The sequence below is a fragment of the Giraffa tippelskirchi genome, chromosome X, assembly GCF_054371585.1.
Source record: "Giraffa tippelskirchi isolate mGirTip1 chromosome X, T2T-mGirTip1v1.2.pri, whole genome shotgun sequence".
NCBI classification, from domain to species: Eukaryota; Metazoa; Chordata; class Mammalia; order Artiodactyla; family Giraffidae; genus Giraffa; species Giraffa tippelskirchi.
Genome location: NC_137289.1, coordinates 15,268,406 through 15,290,733, shown reverse-complemented (window position 1 = coordinate 15,290,733; position 22,328 = coordinate 15,268,406). Strand labels below are relative to the sequence as shown.

Below are 22,328 nucleotides of genomic sequence, written 5' to 3'. Positions count from 1 at the left end.
CCTTAAAATCAGGGTGTTACCACAGAGGAGCTAGGACAGATTGTATGGTGCAAAATTCAAGCGTTCCTACCACATGCTGCTGATGGCACTTCATTCAATACTCATCATATTAAAAGCTGTGCCCTTCTGTTATGTGAGGTGAGGGAAAGGAATTGCACAGATTGCAAGCTAGGATTTCATGCTATATTTGACCATGCAGTGCCCAGGAATGAAGTCTGATCTTGTTTAGCATGTCATGTATATGTTCCATCTCTTTCTGTGATGGTACCTTGCTCACGGCAAGTGCTCAACACACATTTGTGGACTGCTAGCAATCTGTATGGTGAAATCATGATAATATTATATTTTTGAAATGTAATAGATCACGGTCCCATTACATAACAGCTCAGAGTTTTACAATTCTGATATCTAAGAAATCAAACAAAAACCTCCTTATGGGTTTGGCTTAAAAGGCATAGCACTAGACAACTAAAACACCAGCATATGCTGGAGTCCTAGTTTAATCAAACTAATAGGTGATGATAGATGACAGGTAGTAAAGAATGTTTAGAATTGTTTCTAGAACTCCATTTTTTTGCAGTATTCTGAACCTTCTTAGTTCTGTGAATGCAGGTGGTAAGAAGCAAAAAAAAAAGAGAAAGAAAGAGAGAAATATCTGATTTTCACCATGTGCCCCAACTACTCTGACGTGTGTTTTAATGGGCAATAAAATGTTTAATTCTCAAACATCAGATAGCAGTAGAAGGAAGAGAATCAAAGAATATGAGTAACCCATGCCCAGGATTATCTATCCCTGAATAATGGTATGAACTATACAGTGGCACATGGATTTTTCACTATGTACCATAGATATCTGTGATGCCTGATTCAAAAATAAAAACTACCATGCTAAAATAAAAAGTTGAATAAAACAGCAAAAGTGGAGAGTGACTCGTGATACCAGTCCAATTGTTTTTCTTTAGACATTTAATATCATAAACATTTAAGATCATTAAGATGAATTTATGATCAATTAAAATCATAAACAGGTTTGTTTAAAGTCCATCTAAAGGGACAGTTTTCCCAGATAAAAACGAAAAGAAATTATTACATTAAGGGTGAGCTCGCACGGATTAAGTATTCTCCAATATGCCTCTGTTTCTCTAAATCTGGATTACTTCTTCATGGACTTAGGATATTATTTTGATTAAGATGAAAATATGCTCAGCATGAGAAGAAAACAATGGATTTTATGTGTGTATCTAAAACACATTCATTAAACATCTGATATCTCTTCTTCCATTTCTGTCAAAATTTTGAGGAAGAAATAAAAGGGTCCCATTTCTTGTTTCCTGTTGTATCTAAATAAAAACAATTAAACCCCTTGTACATTGAAGGACCCATTTTTCTTAGAGATGTGCACAGAGTTGGCACTCAGTGTTTGCTTAATACAAAAAGGAGGCCATTTTTTTTTAATCAGTTGGGTTAAGATCAACTTCTCAAAGGGAGCAATTTAAAAAGTATATATTAATGTTGATCAGAAAGACTTGACCCATTAAATTGGTAACACTACTGGAGGTTTGAAAGGAAAGTTGCCCATTCTAACATCGCCCTCACTGAATCCAAGGCAGATATAATAAAACTGCTCTCATGAAATGTCTATCATCTTTTCCTTTTCAGGGGGCAATACATAATTTACAATGGCTGATTTGCTCACGGTGAGATTTTACTGGACTGACATTTACCATTGTAATAAAGCTACCTAAGGTCAGCTTAAATGCATAATACCAAATATATGTTTTTAGAAATAGATGTATCTTGGTAAATGTGAATTGATTTGTTTTATCATGATCTGGCTTATCATGTCAGAATTAAAATATCATAAAATCAACCAAGGTAAACCAAGTGAGAAAAAAATATGATGAAAAACCCTAAAAACTAAGAAAAATATAAACATAAATAACAAGAATGCATATTAAGGAAATAGTATATAAACAAATAATGAATGCCAAGAAAATTGCTTGGCTTTAGGGGAAAAAAAAGAATATATCTGCATAGTTAGACTTCCATTTTAATGATGATCATTTTAATGATCACTTTAACCATTAAATATTCTTGTTTCATGATGACTTACACCTTACAATATACTCAAGTGGGAAGAAAAGCTAGCTTGCCGGTCTCTGATCATACTTGGCAGCTGGGGCAGAGTCAAGCCCCACAGACTTGCTATTTCTTTTGAGATACTTTTCATTTGTGTGCTTCATCTTATGGTAATACTCACCGTTGGCTGACTCACCTCTCATTATTTCATTCTGCCTAAACACAGATTCTGGCTCTTTTAAGGCCCAACAATATCTAGTATGCAGAAATGCCATGCATATCAGTCAGTTATAAGACAACCAAAGGCAAGAGCTACGCGTATGCAGGAACTGAAAAGTAAAACTGACTACCTGAGTCCACAGTTAAGAAATGGAGCCTTATTCACATACACATGTGTGTGTGTGTATACACATATGTGTCTATGTGTAGATATATGTGTGTGTGTATAGTACTCTACAATGACTACATACAGTGTGATCTTGAGGTGTGTGCTGTATCACTGCTTATACAACAAATGAATCGTCCGGGTTTTTTTTCCTTTTCAGGAAAGGCATGTGAACATTGGACCAAAATAAACTTTTTCACTGATTTCTGCACTAATCTGCAGAAAATGTTAAAAGTAGGTGAGGGAAAACCTGACTGGGTGGGGGTCATTAGCAGCTGATCATGAACTTCCTTTCAGTAATGCCCAACGAATCCGTTTTGCTGAGGCACTTTGGAAAGAGCAGCAGCTTTGTTGTTGTTTAGTCGCAAAGTCAGGTCCGACTCTTTGCGACCCCACGGACTGCAGCAATTCATGGGAACATTTTATGATGAACTCACGTCTGTTATAGGTGAACAGTAAAACCCTCTAGTTAGCCTTGACTCATTTTTTCAAATAGAAGTGTATACCTGAAAGAACATTTAGCATACTCACTGTAGAACTGCAACAGTAACAGCATTTTGCTAAACAGTGAAGAACTATGAAACCGTTTATGTATGGAGATTTTTCATCCTAGGTACCCACAGAGCTTTCTTTAGGGGTAATTAAAGGTGACTTCCTCTTGAGGTCTTGCCTTGGCCATCAATCAGCCCAGGAAGCTTTCTTAAAAGATGTGAAACTCTTTTAACACTCAACATTGGAACCCTTGTCTATGGCTTTGTTCTCTCTAGCCCTGAACCTCTGAAAATGCTGCAGAAGACTTGTTAGCTTTCAGATGGACTTTTCTTGGCAATGGCACAATTTCTGGGAGATTAATGAAGTCTGAGGGAAATGCAATATAAATTACGGAAAATTGGGAAGGAATTGTGAGAACTAGGTGATTTAGCCTCATGAAACATTGAATATGTCTACAGCAATCTGCTAATTGCAAAAAAAAACACCAATTATTATCATTTAAGAGGGTGTCACTATTAAGGAGTTCATGCATTTATGACTCCAAATAAATAAAGCCTATCACAAAAGGTTATATAACATCTTGGAATCACTACCCTTCAGTAATTGGAAATAAAACTGACTTTCTTTTTGATGTGTTTCTCTTTTAGGTTCACCATGATGGTCTCCAATTTGGTCTTGACTTAAACCACGATTAAAAATAAAGTGCTTAAAGAAATCTCTTTACCCACCTGTGGAAGTATCTCAATGTTAAAATCCCAATTAGTCTGAGAATTATCAGTGTGTGTAGGGCAGGGGGAACAGAAGTGAAAGCTTGTAATGATGAATTCTCCTGACATGAAACCACTCTTCTCTCTTGGGATGAGACCGGTGCTTAAGAGTAGAGATAACTGTGCTATTTCAGGATCAGCGTGGGGGTGAGTCAATTTTCTGTGGGAAAAAAGTAATAAAATCCAAAGGACAGCCATAGATCTATCCAGATTACCATGGAGATGACATTTGGGTTGTTCTTTAGATGGTGTCAACATTATTTGCTACAGTTCGCTATTTTAGATATTTGTATGTTCCCCTTCCTTCAGGCTAACCTGCTGAAACGGGATTGTATAGTGCTGACTCTATTTTGGATTCACTTCGGGATTAAGCAAGGGTTGTTTACTTAAAAAAAAAAGAATGAAAGTGTCAACAATATGCTGGGATATACTATTATTTATTTTGCAGTCACTTACTGTAAGTGCTGTCCTCATCTTTGGTGCCATCGATTGTTCCATCTGCCTGCAGCTGCAAGTGGTAACCTTGTCGACTGTATAGTTTGGTAACTATACCCTTAAGCTGAGGCTCTGCAAAGAGAAAGATGGTTGGGATCAATTGATAAGTTGTGCACATGTGGTTGAAAAGACTCAGAATTCTAATTCCATTTACAAATTTTAGTGGAAAAGATCAAACGACACTTTTTATAGAGTCCTCTGAAAGAAGGAAAACAAGCAAACAAACTGCAAGTTTCAGAACCAACCTCCAGACTGAAGAAACATTTGACTGCCACCTGGTAACATTGGTAAAGCCCTAAAGCTACTGACAGCAGAGACAGTTTCTGATGGCGTGTCCTTTGGCTTACAAAGTGGCACTTCATCTCATTGAGCATTCAAAATGGCTTGGCAAGTGGCATATTGTGCCTTTTAACAATGTGCCACTTCTCATGCAGAAGGAGAAGGAGAAACACTAAGATGAGATTTAGAGTGGTTTTCCAAGCAGGGACCAAAAACACACCAGCAAAAGTTTCCCTAAGAATTACCACAATTGGAACAAAGCATCCCCTCCATTCTAAGAAGGTTATAAATGCATAAACAACCTGGAACCCCATCAAAGGATTTCTATTTAGAAAATTGAGCCGCCATACAAAAAAGGGGGGGGGGAGAATAAAACATATTAATTATCCGTGGGGGAAAATGCGTGCAAAGAGCAGGGCTTTTGTTGGTGAGGAGGCAAAAAAATTAGTTCATACTTATTTTCAAATTTAGTATCACAAATGTAATTATCCAAAATATGTGTACTCAAGATAATTTTCAATTATGAATCACCATAGATTAATGAAGCACCTTATTTATCAATAACAGCCATGCTATCCAAAATTTGCTTTTATTGAATACAGACACCTGCACTGAAATATGTCCTTATTCAGACCACATAATCATGCTTTGCCACCGCTTAAACCTGTTTCAAAGCAAGCCTAATTTACAGTTAATTCCTTAAAAACTTCGAGCAACCAGAAAATGTACGTCTGCATTTTCATTCCAGGGTGGGTAGAACACACAAATAGCGAAATAACAGACTGATACGTCAGAAATTCTGTAATATTTATCTAGTACAAGTAAGAAAATTGAGTAAAGGATCCATTTGGTTAAGAAGAGCCAAATAAGCTGCTTCTTCGCCTGAAGGTCTACCTTGACGCAACCCGACACCTCGAGCTGTGTGAATTTCCCCTGGCGCCGGAACACCGCGCTGCTCTTCTCACTGAATAGGTTCAAAGGGACCCACGATCTGGTTAAATTCTCTCTTCAATCCTGCATTTTAGGAGCAAGTAACCAACCAATTTGACTAGTCGAACCAGATCACTAAGCTCTCGGCCACAGGTTCTAGGAATTCACCCCCTCCTCTCCAGCAAATATTTCAAAGCTACACCACAAGTCTGTCCCGGTAAGCTTAAAAGTGACCAAAGAAACAGAATGCCTAGATAGCGGAAGCCCACGGTCCTTGAGGGTAGAAGCTGGGAGGGGAAGGGTCAGCGCTGCGGGGATGAAGGCAAGGGAGGGATTCCCTGGGTTCTTCCTGGGGGAGGGGTGGGCAGGGGTCTGCCCAGCTCCGCGCCTGCAAAACACGCCATACACACGGCTGCCCAGAGCTCCCGGGCTTGCACACATGTGGCCTGTCTGAAGCTGACGGCGCGCCCGCTGGGCAGGGTATGCCCCCCAGCTCTGCGCCTGTCCCACGGCAGTTGCAATGCAGCAAGCCTGTTACTGTTACGAAGGAGGCGAGAGAGCGATCGCTTCCCACGCACGCACACCGGCTAGGTGGCCACATCCGCACTAGATGGGCCCCCGACAAACTCCCCTCCGCTTCCATCCACGCCCCCCGGCCCCCTCCACACTCGTAAAGTACAGAGAGAGGGAAAAAAAAAAAAGCCAGCCAAGAGCCCCCTTCCAACCTGGTCTCCTTCTGCGCCTCTTCTTGGAGCCGAAGAGTTTGACCCGGGAAAAGACGTTTAACTTGTTTTTGTCGCAGCTGGTCTTGCCTTTGCTGGGGCTGCTGACACACTTGCAGGCGTTCGATTTCTCGCGCTCGCGGGCTTGTCGCTTCTGCCGGATGAGCGAGCTGGCGATAGCCGCCGCCATGGCCACGACGCCCACCACCACCACTTCTTTCGCGGCCCCTCTCCGGGTTCGCCTCCTCCTCCCGCGCCTCCGCCGCTCGCCCGGTCGGTCTCGCGCCTCCGCCGCCTTCGTCTCCGGAGCCGGCGCTTGCCCGGGCTTTTCGGCGCTCGGGCTTCAGCCGAGGAGGGGGCTCAGCATCCCGGCCGAGCTCCTCCGGCGGTGGTCCGGCTCCCGCGGGGGCGGCCGGCTTGCCTGGGTCCGAGCCGACGCCACAGCCCCGGGCCGGGATCGCGGACTAGACTGGCTGGCCGGCGGTGGCGGCAGAGCGGCGCGAGTGCGTGCGCTCGGCCCCTGCGCCCGGAGGACACTGTGCGAGCCCAAGTGGCTCGGGTCGGAGTTTGGCGGCACCCCCCGCCCGGTGCCGCGCGGAGGGGGCCGGAGGAGGGAGGCGGGCGGAGGGAGGGAGCGCGGGCGGGAGAGAGAGGCCGGGAGCGCGGGCGGCGGCAGGGAGGGGGGGATGGAGGAACCGTGCGGGGTTGGGGGGGTGGGGGGCGCGCCCTCGCCCGGGCCCCTCCGAGCCTCCCACTAGTCCTTGCAACTTCTTGGCCCGCCGATCGGGAAAAGTTGGCCCGTGCCAGCTTTCCGACGCGGCTCAAACAGGTAATGGCCTCGCATCTTCGCTGCCGCCGCTGCCGCCACTGCTGCTCTGGGCGCGGCACCGACTCAGTATAGGAATTCTGTCGCCGCAGGCACCCTCCGGAAGAGCGCGACGGCCTCCCGCGGCCCCCTCCCCCGGTGGCCCCTCCCTCCCGGAGCCCAGCCCGCTGGCGCCCCGCCGCCGGCCGCCCCCACCCGCCCCATCCCCCCAAGTCCCCGGCGGGCCGCTCGGGCTAACACCTGTCGGGGCTCCGGCACTGCCCCATCTCCCAAACCCTCCTCCCCTCCTCTTCCCCAGAGGAGCCTCGGGCGGAAACAGTGATGGAGGCGACACCGGGATGAGGCGGTTGGGTTGGAGGAGCGGGGAGGCGGGTGGGGGTTGCTTGGAGCTGGGGGATGGCAGAGTGGGATGTTCCGTTACTGGGTGATTCTGAGTTGGCCCCACGACACCCGGGGTGGAGCCCAGCGGAAGTTCGCCAGCCCCCTGCCCCAGGCTGGGACTCACAACACGCACTGCCCTTCTAACACACACTCGCTGAGGTTTTTCGCATGGCGACACTTGTAGCCATTCAGGAGCGAGGCCGGGGCTCGCAGACTGGTTCAGCCTCCCCCCGCGGCAGCAGCAGTAGCAGCAGGCACTGCAGAGCTGCGCCCGCACACCACGCTGCCACCCAGTGGTTTTTGCTGACTTTTCATTTCAGACCAGTTTGTGCCGTCCGAACCCCGTTTTCCCTCTGCGCCCCCTCACCGTTCAGTTCGGCTTTGGGATCCACGCAAAGAAGTCGTGTGCATAAGCAGTATCTGGGAAATGCAGAGCTGAGCCTTTCTTTAAGCTCTGGCGCGTCTCCAGTACCCTAACTTCTTTTTTTTTTTTTTTATTTTCTCTGCTTCTCAAGCTCAGGCAGCCTGCCTCCCTCCAATTCAGGAATGCAGTGTGGCTTTTTGCTCGCCTCACTCAATTCACACGTTCTGCCCATCTCTTACTTGATTTCTATGCCAGAAAGAAAGCCCCTCAACAGTAGGTCGGCCCTGACATGGAGCTATCACTACTGCTTGGCTAGACCTCCAGCTCTTTTCAGAACTGCTGTAGATGCAAAACCAAATGCCCAGGCTCTGGCCCTTTCCTGAGCTCTTGGGCCTGAGCCTCAACTAAGAAACTGAAATCTTTCAGGCTTCTTACTTTTAGCCCGTCAGAGTTAAAGCTCTTGAACCTTCTGTAAATTTCACTGCTCCACCGGGTAGGCTGCTGCCACCCCCCTTCCATCTTTCCCCAATCTTGAAGTGTCTCTTGCCCTATGGGAAGCACAGCTGTGTCTGCTGAAGTGCACTGGCCTGAAGGTTGCAGTGACTGAAATGGATAGACACGGGACAATGATGTCGAACAGTCTGAAATTTCCTGCAGGTTAGTCTACTGCTCTTTTGTGCTTTGCGTTTTCCCAAGAGAAAAGGGAGGACAAGGTAGAAAAGTTTTAGCATTTCAAGTCCACTGAAGTATCTTTAGACTTTAATTCCTGGGGGAAAAACCCTGGGCTGCTCCCTCGGGACTCTGAATGCCGTAAAAACTGGGACTGGGTCTTGGTCACCACTATATTCCCATCTCCTGGCACGTTTTCTGTCACACAGTTTAAACTCAAGAAAAGTTTATTAAAAATAATTTACAAGTGACTGATTGATAACTGATTCTGAAGGGTACAAAGATGTTTCCTGGCTCAGAAGGTATTTGATTTAAATTCCAACTACAATGAAGGGAAATAATCTCCCCAAAAGAGAGGTTGAAAGCAGCTCTGACTAGGACCAAATATTTGGGGTGTGGGATGGACAGTTAAGAGATTCCTACTCATTGTACATGCTTTTACCTTCTGCTGTGTACTGCCTTCAAGACTCCCCCCCCCCGACCACCACAAACCCACCTTTTTTTCCTCTTGTTTCTCTCTTGGGACCTTGTACCAAAGCAGGCATGACAAAGCTAAAGAAAAACAGAGTCCTGATTCAGACAAGGGACAGAACTTGGGAAGAATAAGGGGATGGTACTGAGAAAATAATGAGGGCTTTCCCAGGCTCTTCCCACTGCTTCTCCACCAGGTCAGCACTCACTGTTTGCTTGTCACTCACAAGGTATTTGCAGGTGGGATATGAGGTAAACAGATGCAGAGAAGACTTCAGGGATATATAATGAAGAGAAGCGACGCACCATTACAGAGACTCAAACACAAACATGTAAATGCATCAGCTCTTTTCCTGACTCTTACCCACCACCCCAGGCTTTTTTTCAAACATATGAATTAGAGAATTAAAGCCTATGCTATGAACACATGAAATCACTGGGTCAAAGCTGACAACCAGATGATTCTCTGGGTGTTTATATATATCTTTCTTGCTCTAACATCTCTTGAAAAATGAGTGGTATAAGGGCAACCAGAGTCTCTCCCTGCCCCATGTCCCTGTCAGCCCATAAAATGTACTTCTGCTGATTTTTATCCTCCCTTTATCCTTTCAACTCCACGGACAGGAAAACAAATGACATGTGATGGGTAAGACCAGACATAGGGGCCTCTAACTCTCTGTGATCTGTCTACAGACCACATGCGTGCTCTCTCCTCCAGGAAGAGAACTCTGAGGGCTGTCACTGGAGAGGGATCACGGCAAGGGAGGGGGGTGTTGGGGAAAGAGGGGTGGGGGAAGGACTGAAGGAAACCCATTTTCATTTTGGGTCCAAATTGTGTTGTACAATCACTTTAACCATTAATGGAGCAGAGCTTTTCATCCTTTCCTAACTCTCCTGTGTCTTTCTCAGATGCTCTCAGAGAAGTGTGTTAATACAACAATGAAACCCGCAGAGGAGACCTGTGCTAAAAACTCATTCATCTTGAGAAGGCAATAATGAAAGAAAGACTTGCAGGTCACCCTAGAGAAGCATATTTTGCCTTTCCTTTCTGTCTCACTGCCACCCCAGCCCAGCAGTGTGGCATTTCAGTGGGAGGATGAATCAAGAACTTTCCTTTGATGTACATGCATGCTCAGTTGCTCAGTCGTGTCTGACTCTGTGTGACCCTATGGACTGTAGCCTGCTAGGCTCCTCTGTCCATAGGGTTCTCCAGGCAAGAATATTGGAGTGGGTTGCCATTTCCTCTTCCAGGGGATCTTCCTGACCCAGGGATCAAACCCACATCTCTTGCATCTCCTGCATTAGTAGGTGGATTCTTTACCACCGAGCCACCTGGAAAGCCCTTTCCTTTGACACTCACTTCCAGTGTGCCCTTTTCTCCTGTCTTGCTCTGTTCCTACCAGTTCACCCTGCTCCCAGATCTCCTACAGATCCAGAGTTTCAATTCTTCCTGCTTAACTCCAAGGCTCACAACTCCTCTATGCTGGGTGGCCCTACTCACCACAACTCCTCCCAGACCTTTGATACTCACTGCACTTTCCACCAGGCTCTCTCCTTCATCCGATTCAGGAAGAAAAAATTCTTGGCTCCTTTCTCCAAGTCAACTCACAAGGAGTTCTAGCCTGAGTGACAGGAGGCACAGGTCTGAATCTCTACCACTGTGTGACCTTTATCATGTCATTTCCCCTGTTGGGGCTTGTTTTCCCATCTTTAAAGTCATCCTTGAAACATGATAGATGGTTTGAAACATGATAGATGGTTTTCCAGTTGTATCCTGCAGAACCCAAAGAGTAGAAGGATGTATGCTCCCTCACCTGTGTTTCAATCATAGCACTTCCGCTTTCCTCACTTTTATATACTGGGACTCGTAAGTATGATTTCTTACAAAAAAAAATAAAAATAAAAAAGATGTCACTGCTGAAGACAAAACATTTGAAAACCCTGGGATGAGATGTTCTAGAAAGTCTTCTTGACTCTGGGAGCCTATGATTTTTGCACCTGTGCCCCTATTCCTCCTACCTTTTCATCATGCCCTCCTCATACTTGCCCTTTGCCCTTTCTCTTCCCATTAGAATATAAACTCTCCATGGGAATCTCAAAGAAAAATCTGAAAGTCTCTTTGGCTCCATTCCTCCTAGGTTCAGTTGAGAAGCAGGCTTTGGTATTCTTTTCAGGGAGAGGTATGTGAGCTATTGGAACAGAGAAGGCTGATTGTGGTCTGCCAGTCTCTTTTGGCAGGACTCAGAGGAGCTGGAAAGAAGCTGAGGGGACCTGCTCTCAAGAGGCATCTCCAGGAGAGAGACAGAAACCCAAACAGATGTGACTGTGATGAGTAAAAACGAGAGACTTGAGATAGCCTAATCAGGAGCAGCCTCAATACTTTCTGAGCAGGAAGGAATTGGCTGTCTTTCTGAAACTCGGAAAAGATTTCAAACACCCTTCCTCTGTGAAGATAAACATCAGAGCCTCTTGCCGGTTGGCTCTGCACCTTCACTAACAGTCCATCAAAACATCTGAGTGACAAGTTACCAGGTCCAGAACTCATGATGAACTCAAAGGGAGGACACTGGGAGTGGGAGGTGGATTCAAGTGTACCGGGGTCAAGCAACACTGGGATCCTGCCAGTAACTGACTAGGGCAGCAGAGAGGATATTGAAGAGACTGGGTAGCAAGTACCACCTTTTGTGGTCTATTTAATTATATCCAAAAGCCCAGAGAAATGACTGGATAGAAATACAAATGAGGAGATTAGAGAAAAGCCATTAGCAAAAGCTCTTGCAACATAACTCCAAGCAGAAAGAAAAATATGATTTAAGGAAATCTCATGAATGTCACACTGGAATTCTAGAGACAGAAAGAGTGACTTGACTCTCCTGATCCCCATTCAGAATGAAAAGCCAGGGAAAATACTTAAGCTGTAGAATGTACTGAAGCTACCTCTGGTTTATATTTAAATCAAAGAAATAGATAAATAAAATCAGTGGGGAACATACTAATTGATTCTGATCCTTATGAAGAAAAATCCTATAACCCATATAAAAATTTCATTCTTTCATAATTTATGAACTTTAAAACCATAAAGTATCCTGATGGAATTAATCATACCTATGAATTCCGCTCTTTGCCATTTAATTAGCCATAGCAGCAGCAACATCAAGGGTTCAAGGCCTCTGAATACCTGCTTAGTCATTTTAATTAAGAAAACCTGGAGAAAAATACCAGATGACTGAGATGGACCTTTTTCCCTTGAGGATTAGGAGAGAGGAAGGATCACAAGAAAATGAGCTTAAGCTTCAATATGTGGGGATTGAAGTTTTGTACAGGGAAAACATTCTTTTCAGCAAAGGTGTCCAATACCATAGGTGAAAATCAGCAGATTTTTTGATAGAAGATTTTGTGACTCCAATAGAAACCTTTTCTACCTTAGTGGATATGTGGGCTCAAGACTCTCAATCTGTGATTTAAAACTATGCTCTATTCACATGGTCTTCCCAGTTGGCACAGTGGTAAAGAGTACACCTGCCAAGCAGTAGATGTGGCTTCCATCTCTGAGTCAGGAAGATCCCCTGGAGAAGGAAATGGCAACCCACTCCAGTATTCCTGCCTAGGAAATCCCATGGACGGAGAAACCTGGAGGGCTACAGTCAATGAGATCTCAAGGAGTCGGACATGACTTAGCGACTGAGTATGAACACACACACTATTCACATACTCATGACCTGTAACCAAGAAGGAGTCATGACGAAAAGGGTAGCAAGGCCATTACTGAGAAAGCGTATGGTCCTGTCTGATGGAGCATGGAGACTCCTAGTAGCTTTGCCTTTGGAAGACCATATTTAGTGAACTTGGAGCACTCGGGTCAAGGCAGTCACATCCATTTTTGAAAGTTTCTCTCATGCAACGTGTGGTTAATACTTTGCAGATACAATATATCTATTCTCAACCAAATGGTTTGCCCCAGTGGTGACACAGTGTCCCAAGCCAGCAATGACACCAGCTTCTCTGAAATCAATTTAGTTTTGTTCAATCATATTTGAAGATCTTGAAGGAATAGTTGCTATTTTATGAACTAACTGGTGACTAACAAATATAAATGAGATGTTTCTATGATGAAACACTTAGGGCAGACAAGAAATGCGCAAAACTCAGAGGCAAAATATCTGTAACACGGGGTTCATTTCTTGCCCAGTTAACCAAGTAATCTAAATGAAAAGCTAGGGGAAAAAATAATGGGAGGATTTGAGCCAGAAGCCGACCATCAGTCATTTTTCTGCATCTAAGCTGTTTCAGGAAATAGGATTTCTGGAGCAAAGTGATCTAAACCCCAGATGTGAGGAAGGGCATACAGTGTTTGCAAACAATCTAACCTTCCCTGTTACCTAGCCTGGGGTGGGCGTGGGGTGGGGGGGTGGGTGTGGGGTGGGGGGGTGGGGCAGGATTCACAACCAACATAAGGAACTCTAGTCTAGTTAAAGCTGTGGTTTTGTCTAGTCTACTCAATGCTATGGTTTTTCCAGTAGTCATGTATGGATGTGAGAGTTGGACTATAAAGAAAGCTGAGCGCTGAAGAATTGATGCTTTTGAACTGTGGTGTTGGAGAAGACTCTTGAGAGTCCCTGGGGCTGCAGGGAGATCAAACCCATCAATCCTAAAGGAAATCAGTCCTGAATATTCATTGGGAGGACAGATGCTGAAGCTGAAGCTCCAATACTTTGGCCACCTGATGCGAAGAGCTGACTCATTGGAAAAGACCCTGATGCTGGGAAAGATTGAATGCGGGAGGAGAAGGGGGTGACAGAGGACGAGATGTTTGGATGGTATCACTGGCTCGATGGACATGAGTTTGAGTAAGCTCCGGCAGTTGGTGATGGACAGGGAAGCCTGGTGTGCTGCAGTCCATGGGGTCACAAAGAGTCAGACACGACTGAGTGACTGAACTGAACTGATAAGGAACTCTGGAAGGATTTCCTATTTGCCAATGATATTGTTTCCATCAACTTCCTATCAAGAGTTGCCATCTTTTACAGGAGCAGAGAGGTAATGAGAAACTACTTCAGTGCTCTCTCAGGATTAAGTCTTAACACATCTCTTTACAGACTGCAGCCAGAATGTGGGCAGGAGAACCGACTGAATTTGGGGGAGATGGTATCCATCAGATTCTAAGAAGGGGACAAAAGCCAGGTCAATGATCCACCTGAGAACCAGTCAGATGCCTGAGAGGATTTTTAAACCTTCCACACTGCTTTAGTTGTTGTTCATTCGTTTTTTGGTTTTGGGTTGTTTTTTTCCCCCCCTAAACTGGGGTTTCAAATGGTGATAACAATAAATACTGTTGTTATAATTGGATAAACAACTTGTTAAGTGGATGACAACCAGATGGGCAAAAAGTGGAAACAGTGTCAGATTTCATTTCCTTGGGCTCCAAAATCGCTGCAGATGGTGACTGCAGCCACGAAATTAAAAGACACTTGCTCCTTGGAAGAAAAGCTATGGCAAATCTAGAGAGTGTATTAAAAAGCAGAGACATCACTTTGCTGACAAAGGTCCATATAGTCAAAGCTATGGTTTTTCCAGTAGTCATGTATGGGTGTGAGAGTTGGACCATCAAGAAGGCTGAGTGCCGAAGAATTGATGCTTTCGAAGCATGGTGCTGGAGAAGACTCTTGAGAGTCCCTTGGACAACAAGGAAATGAAACCAGTCAATCCTAAAGGAAATCAACCCTGAATGAGAAGGGCTGATGCTGAAGCTGAAGCTCCAATACTGTGGCCACCTGATGCAAAGAGCCGACTCACTGGAAAAGACCCTGATGCTGGGACAGATTGAAGGGAAGAGGAGAAGGGGATGACAGTGGATGAGATGGTTGGACGGCATCACTGACTCAATGGATATGAGATTGAGCAAACTCAGGGAGATAGTGAAGGACAGGGAAGTCTGGGGTGCGGCAGTTCATGGGGTCTCAGAGAGTCGAACACAAATGAGCAACTGAACAACACCAACAAGTGATGTGACATCAGTATTTTTCGTAATCCCTACAAGAACTTGTAAAGTGTTATCATTACTGCCACTTACAGATGAGAAAGGGAAGTCTAGTGAGACTGGCATCTATGGTTTCCCGGCCTGTACATAGGTGGCAGAGCCTGTATTTAAACTAAGGATTCTCAGACAATACAATGTTATGTTTACAAGGCCAGACCTTTTCTTCTTGGCATTGGGTTTGAAATTTGGGTTGCTGAGCAGTGGTGCTTGATATGACTGTCTTTTGACTTGGGTAACAGGAAAAGATGAAATATAGAATGATTTTCAACTCACATGTTTTTTCTTTTTTAAACAAAAGTGAATTATGAAACAAACAAGAATAGATATGACCTATGCATAATTATTAGCATAGTTCATACACTTTGAATAATAGCTTCTTAGGGTGATATTTAAAGAAAACTTCACTACCTTTCTCACTAAAATTCAAAGATTAGGACTTCCCTGGTGGTCCAGTGGTTAAATAATCCACCTGCAAATGCAGGGGACACAGGTTCGATTTCTGGTCTTGCTCATGAGCCCACAAGCTGCAACTACTAGGCATGCACTCTGCAACAAGAGAAGCCACCACAACTAGGAGCCCATGCACCACAGTGACAGAGTAGCCCCCTCTCGCCACAACTAGAGAAAGCCCACGCACAGCAACAAAGACCCAGCTCAGCCAAAAATAAATAAATTCAATGATTATAAATCACTGCTTGATGTTATTCTGTGTTTCTCAGCCCAGGGAGTACTTTGAGCACCGGACCTGGTCTGACTCACATCATCTGAGGTTTGGAATGCTATGATACATAACATTTCCTGGACTTGATCTTCACCCCTTCGTAGCAGAGATGAGAAGTTAAAGTGACTCCCAATTCCCTCGGTTCTTTTTTTTACAGGGAAAACTGGAACTGGCTTTGCACACTGTAAGCTTTTTTGTGCCATCTGCTTTCAGCTACAGGAAGCTTGAGTTCAGCCAAAAGAGAGAAAAATATTACACACAATGTATTCACTTCCATGCTCTGACGCCCATGACTATTCTTTTGCAATCAGGGGTTCCTCTAGATCCATTCTAACTAATTTGCTCCAACGTTTCCCTTCTGACAAACAATCAAGAGATTGAAATTATTTACTAACTTCTCCTGTAACCACTGAAGACCTCAAGCAACTTTAGAACCTGATTTCATAACAGGGGCCTTGATGCTCAATTAACAATCTCATTTTAGAGAAGCGATCAGAGACAAGAGAAGTGAAATGAATTTGTCCTGGACCAGATTGTTCATTCCTTGATTTAAAATTTACTGAGAACCATTTTCCATGTACCGAGCTACACCCTGAAGGGATGCAAAGGTACCTGAAAGATGCAAAGGTAAAAACAGCTACATCCCTGGGTCAGGAAGATCCCCTGGAGGAGGAAATGGCAACCTACTCCTGTATTCTTGTCTGGGAAATCCCATGGACAGAGAAGCCTGGTAGGCTACAGTCCATGGGGTTGCAAAAGAGTCAGACATGACTTAGCCACTAAATGACAACAACAATTTACTGAGCACCAACTATATCAAGACAGTCCATCCTGAAGGAAATCAATCCTGAATATTCATTGGAAGGACTGATGATGAAGCTGAAGCTCCAAACTTTGGCCACCTGATGTGAAGAGCTGACTCATTAGAGAAGACTCTGATGCTGGGAAAGATTGAAGGCAGGAGAAGGGGATGACAGAGGATGAGATGGTTGGATGGCATCACCGACTCGATGGGCATGAGTTTGAGCAAACTCCAGGAGACAGCGAAGGACAGGGAAGCCTGGCGTGCTGCAGTCCATGGGGTCGCAAAACGTCGGACACGACTGAACAACTGAACTGAACTGAACTATATCTCTGGCATTATCTAAGTACCTGGTCCTTATTTACTCATTTAATACTTACAACAATCTTCTGAGCTTATCCCCATTCTGCAGATGAACAAGCTGAGGCAAAGAGAGGTTACTGAGTTCATTCAGGTAGGAAGTGGTGGATTCAAATCCATGCATTCTGACTTATATCCCATGTTCGTAAAAGGGCTCTATTGTCTCTCCAGAGACTGTCCTTGGCCTCAAGTGGAGGAGAAAGAGAAATAAATAGACTAAAATCAAATGTGATTAAGCACAGTAAGAGTGGGACCAAATGTCCAAAGTGTTGGGAGCACACAAAAGAAGGCACAGCTAACTCTGGGCAGGAGAGGTCAGCTTCAGGAAAAAAAAAAAACAAAAACATCTTGGAGGATGAATTCTGGAGGATGAGAAAGAGCTAGGGAGTTGGGGAACGAAACTGGGTAAAGCCAGACTTCAAACCTGGGTTAAACTGACTCTTGGTGCTGAATTCTTACCGGGATATATTACTTACACTGAGGTGAGAGGATTTACACAATCTTGAATTAAAAAAAATTATTTAATTGGAGGCTAATTACTTTACAATAATGTGGTGGTTTCTGCCATACATTGACATGAATCAGCCATGGGTGTACATGTGTTCCCCATCCTGAACCCCCCTCCCACCTCCCTCCCCATCCCATCCCTCCGGGTCATCCCAGTGCACCAGCCTTGAGCACCCTGTCTCATGCATTGAATCTGGATTGGCGATCTATTTCACATATGATAATATACATGTTTCAATGCTATTCTCTCAAATCATCCCACCCTCGCCTTCTCCCACAGAGTCCAAAAGTCTGTTCTTTACATCTGTGTCTCTTTTGCTGTCTCGCATGTAGGGTCATTGTTACCATCTTTCTAAATTCCATATATATGCGTTAATATACTGTACTGGTGTTTTTCTTTCTGACTTACTTCACTCTGTAGAATAAGCTCCAGTTTCATCCACCTTATTAGAACTGATTCAAATGCATTCTTTTTAATAGCTGAGTAATATTCCATTGTGTATATGTACCACAACTTTCTGATCCATTCGTCTGCCGATAGACATCTAGGTTGCTTCCACGTCCTGGCTATTGTAAACAGTGCTGCGATGAATGTTGGGTGCACATGTCTCTTTCAATTCTGGTTTCCTCGGTGTGTATGCCCAGCAGTGGGTGGCCAACCTAGATAGCATATTTAAAAGCAGAGACATTACTTTGCCAACAAAAGTCCGTCTAGTCAAGGCTATGGTTTTTCCAGTGGTCATGTATGGATGTGAGAGTTGGACGGTGAAGAAGGCTGAGCACCGCAGAATTGATGCTTTTGAACTGTGGTGTTGGAGAAGACTCTTGAGAGTCCCTTGGACTGCAAGGAGATCCAATCAATCCATCCTAAAAGAGATCAATCCTGGGTGTTCATTGGAAGGACTGATGTTGAAGCTGAAACTCCAAAACTTTGGCCACCTCATGCGAAGAGTTGACTCATTGGAAAAGACCCTAATGCTGGGTAGGATTGGGGGCAGGAGGAGAAGGGGACAACAGAGGATGAGATGGTTGGATGGCATCACTGACTCGATGGATATGGGTTTGGGTAGACTCCGGGAGTTGGTGATGGACAGAGAGGCCTAGCGTGCTGCAGTTCATGGGGTCGCAAAGAGTCGGACATGACTGAGCGACTGAATTGAACTGATGGCAGTTCTATTTCCACTGTTTTAAGCAATCTCCACACTGTTCTCCATAGTGGCTGTACTAGTTTGCATTCCCACCAACAGTGTAAGAGGGTTCCTTTTTCTCCTCACTGTCTCCAGCATTCATTGCTTGTAGACTTTTTGATAGCAGCCATTCTGACCGGTGTGAGATGGTACCTCATTGTGGTTTTGATTTGCATTTCTCTGATAATGAGTGATGTTGAGCATCTTTTCATGTGTTTATTAGCCATCTGTATGTCTTTTTTGGAGAAATGTCTGTTTAGTTCTTTGGCCCATTTTTTGATTGGGTCGTTTATTTTTCTGGAATTGAGCTGCAGGAGTTGCTTGTATATTTTTGAGATTAATTCTTTGTCAGTTGCTTCATTTGCTATTATTTTCTCCCATTCCGAAGGCTGTCTTTTCACCTTGCTTATAGTTTCCTTCGTTGTGCAAAAGCTTTTAAGTTTAATTAGGTCCCATTTGTTTATTTTTGCTTTTATTTCTATTACTCCGGGAGGTGGGTCATAGAGAATACTGCTATGATTTATGTCAGAGAGTCTTTTGCCTGTTTTCCTCTATGAGTTTTATCGTTTCTGGTCTTACATTTAGATCTTTAATCCATTTTGAGTTTATTTTTGTGTATGGTGTTATAAAGTGTTCTAGTTTCATTCTTTTACAAGTGGTTGACCAGTTTTCCCAGCACCACTTGTTAAAGAGCACAATCTTGAATTTTTATACCCCTACACTTTGAATCACTTGGCAACAAGTTGATCCCTTATTGTAAGCATTCTTCAGGAGTGTACTTTTCTGTGAAATATTGATTATAGGTATGGTCATTAGGCATTCTGGGGATCGGGAAAAATAAAATGTGTTATGTGGAGGTTCTGATAGACGTTTGTGAGTTGTTTATTTCTTGCTTGTAAGCAAAGTCTTCCCTTTTCCATCGATCGTGTTCCACACAATATTGTCAACGGTGATGTTCAAGTGTACAGTAGTTTATCGATTTACAACTTCCATCAGCAGAGGGTTTAGTAGAAGTAATCTCCTTGGAAAGATGCCAATCAAAATGAAAATTGAATTGGCATGTATACCACAGTGAGTTACACATTCTCCTCCTGCAATAACGGGTTAGCTTAATGACCAGAGATTTGCGTGTGGGCAGTTGTTAAATAATTTTATGATGATGATGCTAAAACTGTAAGCTAATGAATTAAAGATTATAGGGAAATGACTGTCCCAACCAGATAATCCTAGTAATTCCTCTTTAGATGTCAATATTCCTATTGGAGAGGGACAATTATGATTTGGTTACTGTTTGAATATATTGTAAACATATTAGAAAAAATCTTCCTACTTAGTCATTCCTCTTCCTGCTGCTAAAATGCCAGTGCCTACTTTCTCTATCATAATCTTGGTATACTTTGGTCTGAAAAAAAATATACTTAGAATTGTCAAGGGAAACAACAGTACCCCATTTCACTGTAAGAACCAAGACAAAATACTGTATGTACGTGTGTGTGTGTATACACTCCAGACAGGCTGCAGACAATGCATTAAGCCAATATCTCAGCCCACATGCCCGCCATCCTTTAGAGGTTCCACAAGAGCCAGCTCTTACAGATAAGTCTTTAAGTTCTGGGTTGTCCTAATTCTATTCCTTCATTAATATTGTCCTTTCCCATATCGCATCCCTGGGTCACCGCTTTCCAATAAGACAGCTCCAGCTCCTCTCATCAGTGCTGGATTAATGATTACTAGTAATGTTCTCATGACCCCCCCTCCTTGGCAAGTGGCTCATTCTAACAAGGATTTTATGGAGGCAATATTAAACTATCAATACAAAAGAGCGCCTCTAGTGGTGACATTTTAAATGACAGAATAGGCTGCCTGAATGGCTTCAAGGGAACTAAGAGCTTTGGAGAATCCCTCAATTTAAAAGTCCCCAATGCATGAGGTCATGACTAAAGTCATGTTTTAATGGTGCTTCAGTGTTTTCTGAATTTATAAAATTATCTTATGTGATGTTACTATATAAAGTGATAAAACTTTTATACGCCCTTAAAGGCAGCATCTAAAGCAGTAGTTCCTAAACACTGATTTGTGGTCTCACACTCCATGACGAAAACGTCACCTACTAGAGATGAATGAGGAAAACCATGAAAATGTAAGGAATTCTTCATAACGCTGATGTATTCACTTTAAAACTGCCCTTTCAGTCCTTCTCACCATTTTTTCTTTTTCTTTTCAAAAATTGTAGGAAAGATGATGTTAAATAAATCTTTTACAGTTGAAAAATAATTAATGATATAGCAAATATACATCAGTAGCAAATCAACACACACACACACACACATTCATACATACATACATCCTTGCTGATAGAATCCAATCTAAATTAGTAAATATAAATTCAAAATAAATAAATTAGTAAAGAATCAGTATAAAATAAAATAAAAGTCTCCTGCGATTGGTGGCTCAGACGGTAGAGAATCTGCTTGCAATACAAGAGACCTGGATTTGATCCCTGGGCCAGGAAGAGCCCCTGGAGAGGAGAATGGCAACCCACTCTGGTATTCTTGCCTGGATAATTCCATGGACAGAGGAGCCTGACAGGCTATGCTCCATGGGGTCGCAACAAGTCGGACCCAACTGAGTGACTAGACACTTTCACTTTTCACTGTGATTTTAAGTTTGGGACTAGCTAATGCAAACTATTACATATGGAATGGATAAACAAGGTCCTACTACATAGCACAGGGCACTATATTCAATATCTTGTGATAAACCATAATGGGAAAGAATATGAAAAAGAATACATGCACACATATATATGCATAACTGAATCACTTTGGTGTACAGCAGAAACTAACACATCGTAAATCAACTATACTCCAAAGTCCCCTGCCATTTTATTCTACCAGCTCTATGAATGTGTGTGCATGTGAGTGTACACATAAGCTCACTGTGTTGCTTTTGCTATTCACGTTGCATAAATTTCCATGTCACACAAGCTCATTCAGCTCTCGTTCAAGTTTTTTACCCTTCATGGCCAGGATTCATGAAAAAATATGGTTTTTACCAACACTCTCCACTTACCTTCTTCACATTCACCATTCACTCTAATTTTATCATATAACATTGTGTGTGTGTGTGTGTGTGTGTGTGTGTGTGTGTATTCTTAGCAATTCTTCCTGATAGATTTCAATATCCCTTTTAGAGGACAACTAGTATTCGGTTGGTATTTGAATATATTTAAAATATTCCTATTCGTTGTGTTCCCCTTCTTATGCTCCTTCAATTGTTCAATTGTTTTGGTTCAATTCTCGAAATTTAGCCATCAACTCTTCATCAAATGTTTCCCCTTCAATTGCTGTCTATTCTTCTTCTGAAACTTCTGTTAGGTGTACGTGAAACTTTATTCTCTCCTCCATTCCCTTTCTTCCTTCTCTTTCCTAGTCCCAACTATTTAACTTTGTAGAATCAGGGTGCTTCACTGATCCCCTCTCTAGTTGAATTTAGTCTATTGATTGATTTTGTTTTTATTCCATCAATGCACACACAAATACTGTATTATACATTATATAACATAAAATATATATAGCGTATTAAAAGTATATATGTATATACATACAAGCATGTGTATACAGTAAGTCCTTCAAGCTGAGAATTTTCAAAGGTGCAAATGTGCATTCCGGGTCCAATCATGAAAGTTAGTTCACATGTCTGGCATACATTGTCACATGCATGCATCCTGTACAAGTGGTTGTACTTCTGTGTACTTTACTGCACAGCATCATATAGAGCACAATAGTACAGTATGTTTATTTCAAGCCCAGGATGTCCAGAAGCAAGCATAGAAGCAGCAGTGATGTAGCTGG

The 22,328-nt window shown here is 43.3% G+C and overlaps 1 protein-coding gene across 4 annotated transcripts in view; it reads right to left on the bottom strand.

Annotated features, from left to right (window-relative positions):
• Window positions 1-22,328, bottom strand: part of FGF13 (fibroblast growth factor 13) — an 833,122-nt gene that overhangs the window by 60,910 nt on the left and 749,884 nt on the right. For 3 of the 4 annotated variants that reach the window (XM_081565116.1, XM_081565114.1, XM_081565115.1), the window contains one exon: window positions 4,180-4,290. In XM_081565116.1, the coding sequence (XP_081421242.1) occupies window positions 4,180-4,290 (111 nt within the window). Of the gene's footprint in view, window positions 1-4,179; window positions 4,291-6,152; window positions 7,124-22,328 lie in introns of those variants that run through there. The other variant, XM_081565117.1, reaches the window with a different exon arrangement.